The sequence below is a fragment of the Alosa pseudoharengus genome, unplaced genomic scaffold (genome assembly GCF_046254945.1).
Source record: "Alosa pseudoharengus isolate Yale_2024_CS ecotype anadromous, Long Island Sound unplaced genomic scaffold, YU_APseudo_1.1 YU_APseudo_1.1_scf_22, whole genome shotgun sequence".
NCBI classification, from domain to species: Eukaryota; Metazoa; Chordata; class Actinopteri; order Clupeiformes; family Clupeidae; genus Alosa; species Alosa pseudoharengus.
The window spans coordinates 21355266-21363513 of NW_027468680.1; the positions used below are offsets into that span (position 1 = coordinate 21355266).

Here is an 8248-nt window from a genome sequence, read left to right on the forward strand (position 1 = left end):
TAGCTTCTAACAAAAGCATTGATTGGTTTATTTTCTGCTTTTATTTGTTCTGTGTAGGCCGCTGACAAAGCAAGTTAAACGCCCTGAACAGAGGCCAAAGTATTGTCTTGGTTAGGCAAACACCTTCGTAAAATCTTCTAAATGTTAACTTCTGACAAGTTAACTCTCTGAAAAGTACCAGAGCGGGGTATAGTTAATGATTTATTATACATGCACTACTGAACTTAGAGATCAGTATAGCTGGGGTTGTTGCAACATGTATTTGCTGGGGTTGTAGCTTTGGTGGAAAACATGTCTGACAAGCCAGTGTGTGTTGCTGATTTTGAGCTGCATGCGAAGCGAGTTCTCCCCAAGGCGGTGTTTGATTACTATGTCTCAGGGGCAGATGAACAAGAAACACTGAATGACAATGTAGCCGCATTCTCCAGGTATGTGACTGTTTCTGTAGCCGCATTCTCCAGGTGTGTGACCGTTGTCTGAAGCCTTCTGTTGTCCTCACTCTTTGAGTGGGTCACGTCACCTGACGTAGCAGTGACTAATGACAAAATACAACTATATTAAGATGTGTTTTATAATTAAGATTATTTAAGTTTTTTCCAATGTATATCTGCGTGAATTTTTTTTTAAAACAATATGATATTGTATTTCTCAAATATAGTGTAAAGATTGTCGTAATTGCCATGCAATAAAGAAAAAAAAATGTCAGTGTTGAAACTGTAAAAGGTTGTTACACAATCATATTTGACATTCTATAGTGGTAGGTAATATTTCAAAAGTTTTTTTTAACTTTATTTTTCAACTAATGTGAGTCAGCAAACACCTAACAAAATAATATATGGATTCCACCTTAAATGCACCAACCGTTACAACCCTTCAGACTTTTTTGCCGCCTATTTTTAGCTCAGCTCCCTGTGCTTCTTGCCTGAAGTCAGGAGCAGTTAGTGTTTAGCGGATTTTTCTCTGCATTGAATCTCTTTTTTTCTCACTGTTGGCCCTGCTCTGTGTGGGTGATCAGACATAACTCCCCTACATCATAGCAAGCCTGTAAAAAACATCCCATGGCAACAACTGCAGAAAAAATTGCATTACTCAAACTCTACTACCCCATAAGCACTTGTCAGCAGGTAAACTGGTGTGAGCTTTCCACTGAAATCCATATTAATTTACAACTTGTTACACTTAAACATTGATTTCACAGTGTGCCACCAGTAACCACAGATGTCCTGATCCATGGTGTCCATCCTGATCTTTGGTGTCCATCCTGATCCAAAGTGTCGGCCTGATCCGTGATGTCCGGTTTCCCCAGTTTTCCCGTCCATAACCAATGTGTCTGCTCTGTCCTCTCCCATGCCCAGGTGGCGGTTCTTTCCCAGAGTGCTCCGGGATGTGTCCAGGGTGGATTTGTCGGCGACGGTGCTGGGCCAGCGCCTTAGTATGCCTGTGTGTGTGGCAGCCACTGCCATGCAGAGGATGGCCCACCCAGACGGGGAAACGGCCACTGTGAGAGGTGGGGTGGTTGGTTTGCAGTTTTACAGGATCCACACAGAACTCGTTTAGTCACTGTTGACTGGCCACCAATTCCCTCATTCATTTACGCATGTGCATTCAGTTGAAACACTATACAGACAGCGGATAAGCATGTAAATTGTAAGATATTCAGCATAATTGCAAAATCCATACTCATTGTGTGTGTGTGTGTGTGTGTGTGTGTGTTTTATTTAGAAAAAGGGTTGTTTTGGTGAAGTTGTTTTGATGAGGCTTTAATTTAAAGCCCATTAAAGCTGCAGTTGGCAAGTCTGACAGATTGAGGGGACTCAAATTAATGTTTACAACTCTCATGCCCCTCCCCCACTACCACCGAGCACCCTCTTATCAAGTTTGTGCTCGTCAGTGCGCACCAGACTGTGATTGACAGATCTCATACAGCCCTGCTCTGATTGGACCAGAAGAACCGGGAGCTGTGGATTTTTGCAAAATAAATAACAGGCTCTAGGTGGAGGTAGAAGTGCAGTTTTTTTTCTAAAACTGGCTGATTTATCTTGTTCTGTCGGAGCATAGTGTCGGTTTCAGTGAATATGATAACAAAAATCTTGCCAACTTCAGCTTTAATAGTCTGTCTGACTGGCTGCACAAAACCTTATAGGACCGACCAATGTAAATCCTAACGGAGTCACTGCCCAGGTCGCAAGACTCTACCACTGTGTAGTGGTGGCTCTCTCCTGATCTGTTTAAAGTGTAACTGCCTACTAGGGTCTCTACTGCCATCTCCTGCACACACTGGGATCTGTTAGAGACAGAGAGGGAAGCTACAGAATGGGAAATGCCTGTGGATATAACTCTATCAGATGGCTCTAAATATTTATTGACCTAAGAGTAATAGTATACTCTTGAAATGTTTATGCTCTGATAAAATAGAGGACCTGCTGTGTACAGAGACAGAGTCGAATAGGACCTCCTTCACCTAGCGGTAATCTGGGTCAACAGTTGGAGTCTGAATTGTAAACTGCGGGTAAACAGCCTCTCACAGAATACAAACATGACAAATAATTTACTGTAACAAGGTTAAAAATGAGCTCTAATGGTCTGTAATGTCTAGACACATATGGACAGTTTGGGGGTAAAAAACACAGAAGCAATCAAAATAGTTGTCAGCCGATGTGAATAAGGACTCTGCTTTGGCAGCACAGTAAAACAAAATAGCTCTTTTACCTGGTAAAATCTGTATCTGCATCTTCATAGACCTATGCTTCATGTACCTCACAGTTAGCACAGAGAGCACAGCGACTGTTTTTTTTTTAGTCAAACTAGTTCGACCACAGGGTGGTGCTATTGAGCTAAATAATTTTCGGAGAGCCTTCAAGGCTCCTTGTCTAGAGCGTCCCACTGTGTCATCCCAACTGGAGTGCTCATATAATAATAGTATGTAGAGGTCAGACTTCACACTTGCCTGTTGCTTGCCTTGTGCATGTTCAGAAAGATCAGTTAGAGCTCTATATTTGGACTCCTGCCAATAGCTTAGATCCATCTTTCTCTCCTCTTTCTATTCTCACTCTTTCTCTCTCTCTTTCTGTCTTTTTTCTTTCTCTCTTCTCTTCTCCCCCAGCGTGCCACACTGCTGGCACGGGCATGATGCTGAGCTCCTGGGCCACATCCACCATCGAGGAGGTGGCGGAGGCCTGCCCAGACAGCGTGCGATGGATGCAGCTGTACATTTACAAGGACAGGGCGCTGACTCAGTCGCTGGTCAGGAGGGCCGAGAAGGCCGGGTATAAGGGCATCTTTGTCACCGTGGACACACCTTACCTTGGCAAGCGGCGCAATGACGTGCGCAACCGATTTAAGCTGCCCTCTCATTTGAGGTAAGAGCTGGACCAGGCAGAGCTGACCTGTCTGTTTGCCAGCAAACAATATGCGGTGTGCCATATGCATATTTTGGTCAAACAGATGGGAAGGAATATTTACCCCCACACTCATAGCAAATGTGTAAACTCACGGAGTTTTAGTGGCCTCTACTGCTGCGGCCTTCACCAAAATAAACACAACAAATGATGCATTCAGTTGCCATTAAGACAAGATGAGCAGAGGGAAAAGTGAAATGAAAAGGATTAGTAGCTAGTCTGCACCGTCGCAATAGACTGAGCTGCGCTTTGTGCAGGGAAGAAGTGTGAGCACTGAAAAAAAAACACACAAAACTGTCTCTCCTCAAAAAATAAGCCGAAGTTTCGAAGTTGTTCAACTGTGTGAGCCCTTTGCCGGTCTTTAAAGGGGAGGTTTATATATTTATGGAAGGAGAGACTGGGGGGAACCTTTTAATCGTGTCACAGCACAGATTAGCCTGTCTGTCGCTCCAGAGGATTAATAGGAACTGCTCGAGGGTCAGCCAAAACTTGCTACAATATGCTATTCACAGGGAGACACATGCAGATCTCTTAAGCCCCCGGTCTACCTCCCCACCTTGCCAGATGAATGACGGCAATTAAAAAATCAAAGAGTTTATACAAACATTTTACGACCGCATTGTAATTTTTATGCATACGTATAAAAACCTCTTCCCCTCCTCCGTCAACGGGTGACATACGATGAACTTCTCAACCTTTAGGGGATCTTTTTCTTGGCCCCGTAAATCAAAGTGGTTAAACAACAACAGCAGTGTGTCAAGCGAGCGTTGTATGATGTTTGCGAAAGGAGTCCTTGGCTCCGTGTTCACCCCTGAGACCAAAAACAACACATACAGGACTCATTCCATTTAGGCACCTCTCTCTTTCTCTCTTTCTCCTTCACTCTCAAAAAAGATAGAGAGACTACCTATCTTGGTTGTTTATTTATCTTTTTATTTATATTTTCTTCTTCACAGGATGTCCAATTTTGACTCCCCAGATTTAGCCTTCTCGTCCAAGGAGGGCTACGGTGAGGATAGTGGCCTAGCGGTGTATGTCGCTCAGGCCATCGATCCCACCCTGCAATGGGAGGACGTGGCTTGGCTGAAGAGTCTGACCCGCCTGCCCATAGTGGTCAAGGGGGTTTTGAGAGGTGAGGCATCCAACAGGGGTTAAGTGATCAGAGTGTCTGGGTTTCACCACAGCTTTTTGGGAACTCCCTCTGGTGCTCTCTTCTCCTTCCACCCCCCCCCCCCCCCCCCCCCACACACACACACACACACACACACACATACACACACACACTGGCCCTCAGTGTTCCTCCTTTCACCCTGATTGGCTGTGTGCAAAACACACCCTTTAGATGAAAAGTGAGTGGTTGTTTGTTTTTAATGGTGGATTTGTGTGTGAATGTGTGGGGGTTGGTGGTGATGAGTGACTGATCAAACCTGCAACCCCCTGAGTTTATCTGTGCTCCGGGACAGACATGCTGATAAAAGGAGACGAACTGTTGGTGTGATTTGCTTGTGGTTTGGAGTAAACAGCACCTCTGTGATGATAACACATTGTCTGCGCCCCGCTGAGAGGCGTCTCTCCACTTGCCTGTTCGTATCTGCAGAAGCGATAACAAACATTTCAGAGAGCGAGTGATGTGTAAAACCCATTTGAAGTTCTGGAATACTTATTTGAACGCTGCTGAGAGCCCACCAGTTTGCGAGTAAGACAACCTGTAATTCCAACTCAAGGACTGGCCTATAAAACGAGGAGGGGAAAAAAAGGTTTCTTTACCAAAACTTCCAGGAGGAACTATCAATTATCTTAGCTCATATGTGTAGCACATAAGTTTGGGTATAAATCAGTTAATCCCTTTCCCCCTGCACTCCGTCAGCATGAAAAAAGCCTTTCATCATCTCCCCCCGGTCGCCTGTTCAGACATCCTGTTCGCTGTCACACATGGCCAGGCCCTGTGGTAATTTATATCGCAGCCTATAAGACAGAATAACATTGGATTTGGATGCTTTGGCCCCATATATATTCTGGACTGAAAAACCACAGAATAATATGTCTTACCATTTTCACAGCATTAGTTACTTACATCACTCTGACTTGGATAACTGTAGATAACTTTGTAAATAAACAAAAATAAATAAATGTTGCCACCCACACAAAATAAATATAAATAGTAAGTGTGTATATACAAACAAATCTTGGTCATCAGATTTAGAAGGCATTTTGACTCGCTTCCATTTTGACTTTCAAATGCTTCCCTCCTGTTGATTTTTCTGAATGAAAAGGATAAAACAGAAATCCACAGGTAGCCCAGAGGATTGTTCTGTGACAGCTGCAGAGATGTATTTCTCTTCACGACTGGACACACCACATGAGGAGCTCACTTTGACAGATGTACCATGCTGGGCTATCCAAGAGACATTTTGTCTGTAGGACTGTTGCTATGGGTAACAACTGAGTATTTTGTAACAACCAGAGTGAGGTCCTGTTTTAACATTTAATTTAATTTCAAGGTCAGTGTTTCTTCTCAATCGCTGTTCTTTCAGGCTGCAGGCAGAATTAATTCTATTTGTTTAAAATATTTAGCTGAAGATGCAGCTGAGGCCGTAAAGTATGGAGTCGATGGTATACTTGTGTCCAATCATGGAGCCAGACAGCTGGACTGTGTACCTGCCACAGTAAGCATGTTTGAAATATCTGAAAATGTGACATCTGTTGTATGGATTCAGACACAGACATTCAGACAAAGAAATCATCCTACCTACTGCAACAATCACATTTCTTAGTAATTGAAAGATAAAGAAACGTTCCGCTCCACAGTGTTTTTCTTTTTATACATTTTGAATAAGCGGAGATTGGTGTTAAACTTGGTGGTCGGTTCTCAGTAACAGTATGGCACTGATCCCTTGATTCATCCCTCTCCAGCTGGACGCGCTGTCGGAGATAGTGGAGGCTGTAGGCGGTCGAGCAGAGGTTTACCTGGATGGGGGAGTCCGGCGAGGCACGGACGTCCTCAAAGCCCTCGCACTGGGGGCCAAAGCTGTGTTTTTAGGCCGTCCCATCCTCTGGGGCCTAGCCTATGAGGTGAGACACACCGGCATGTAGAGAGTTAATTTGCCTGGCCTATGAGATGAGACACACAACTACATGAGAGTTAATTAAGGGCTGTTCACAGCAGAAACGATAACTGTAAAGATAAACTATAACTTCAACGATAAAAGCGTACACGCTGACCAACGATAAGAGAAGTCTGTCCTCGGATTCTGATTGGCAGTCAGCTTTTTTTCCCCTCAAAATCGCTCTGAATGTAATCCCCAAAAATGTTGTTCTTTATGTCGTTTTATTTTATATTGTATCTTTCATATTAGCTAGAACGATACTTTTTTGCCGTTATTGTTATAGTTGTCATTCTTGGTGTGAAGGGCCCTTTAGCAGAGTTAGTTTGCCTGGCCTATGAAGTGAGACAGACACATATATGTAGAGAGTTAGTTTGCCTGCAGTAGATCAATTCCAGTTCAATACTGTGCCACAAGATAAGCAACTGCTCTTTTGTGAGAGTGTGTTTGTTGTTTAAAGGGGGAACAGGGTGTTGGTGATGTGCTCGAGCTCTTCCGTGAAGAGTTCCGTCTGGCGTTGGCACTAGCAGGTAAGGCCTCATCCTTTCTCATCACATCCATCTCTCTCACTGGTGTGGAAGACACACCAGTTGGGTTACCAAAGAATATTTATTTTTTTACATGTCACTCTAATATGAAACGACTAATATAAAATGTTTGCATAGCTGTTCAAAAAGGTCACCACAATTTCTGTATTCACCATTTTCCAACTCACATTTATTGTTGGTTTAACCTTAACAAATGTAGCAACGTAGTACATATTGATGAAGTGTTCCATGTTAAGAAAATAGCCCCTGCAAAGAAAATGATTTGTTCATTTACTTTACTGGTTTCCTGTATAGTCATGGATTATTTTAAAATGACGCCAATGCAAGTTCTCTTAACTGAAGACCATGTTGTACAGGAGACACACCAAACTAAATAATATTGTGAAATGAAGTGATTGATAAGATTTAGCAAAAGGCCTTACAGTTACCCTGTTTGGATTGTGTGTTACACCAAATGGAAATTGCTACTATGTAATATTTGAAAAAAATTAAGATTTTTCTGACTATGGTAGCAGGTCATACACATTGTTTCATATTACGTATTTGCAATCAATCATGAAATTAAACATTTGCAGAGGCTAATGAATTCTTTTACTTTACTCCCTAGGATGCCGTTCCCTAAAGGAAATCGATAAATCTTTAGTAAGAAGATCTGAGTTCACTTCAAAAATATGATGTCTGCCATTAAAAATATGATATTTCGAAAAGATTACTTAAAAAATGTGAGAATTGACAAAGGCTGAAACAAATGGGCAGTGTTACTGTTTGCAGCCAAACACACATTTTATAAGCAAATCAGTCTGAAATGCAAGTTAAATGCAATAACAATACGCAATAAAACACAAACTGATAACTTTTTGAGCACCTGATGAATGTGTTGTGTTAGATACATGGCAAAAGTGACTGCCCAAATCTGCCATCGCGAGGGAAAAGGACCCAGAAAAACCAGAGGCCAGATTCAAGGTCTGCAATTTTCAACCTCAACTAAAAATAATTCCGTCTAGATCCCACAATGCATTGCTGTGCATAACATGGCTACATTAGTGTCACTCCAGTGTGGACAGAGAGGAACAACTCACAGACACAGCTTTCTGATGGAACATATTTCACTTTTTAGCATATTTAAAACTACTGAAATGAGAAGCAAAAAATACAAGCAAGATGTTCTCACCACATTTTCTTAAAATCTTCAGATTTT

General features: G+C 42.5%; 1 protein-coding gene across 1 annotated transcript; it reads left to right on the forward strand.

Annotated features, from left to right (window-relative positions):
- Window positions 1–291: 291 nt before the first annotated feature.
- On the forward strand, window positions 292–7725 carry hao1 (hydroxyacid oxidase (glycolate oxidase) 1). Its single transcript, XM_076299960.1, has 8 exons — window positions 292–428; window positions 1356–1507; window positions 3104–3359; window positions 4355–4530; window positions 5973–6064; window positions 6312–6470; window positions 6963–7032; window positions 7658–7725. The coding sequence occupies exons 1-8, from the start codon at window positions 292–294 to the stop codon at window positions 7723–7725; spliced, it is 1110 nt and encodes a 369-aa protein (XP_076156075.1).
- Window positions 7726–8248: the final 523 nt, after the last annotated feature.

What these genes read in the sequence shown, in the direction of transcription:
- hao1 (XM_076299960.1), top strand. Translation starts at nt 292, where the DNA reads ATGTCTGACAAGCCAGTGTGTGTTGCTGATTTTGAGCTGCATGCGAAG. An exon ending in GGTCAAGGGGGTTTTGAGAG is followed by an intron (nt 4,531 to 5,972) that starts GTGAGGCATCCA and finishes TAAAATATTTAG; the next exon opens with CTGAAGATGCAGCTGAGGCC. An exon ending in TCTGGCGTTGGCACTAGCAG is followed by an intron (nt 7,033 to 7,657) that starts GTAAGGCCTCAT and finishes TTTACTCCCTAG; the next exon opens with GATGCCGTTCCCTAAAGGAA.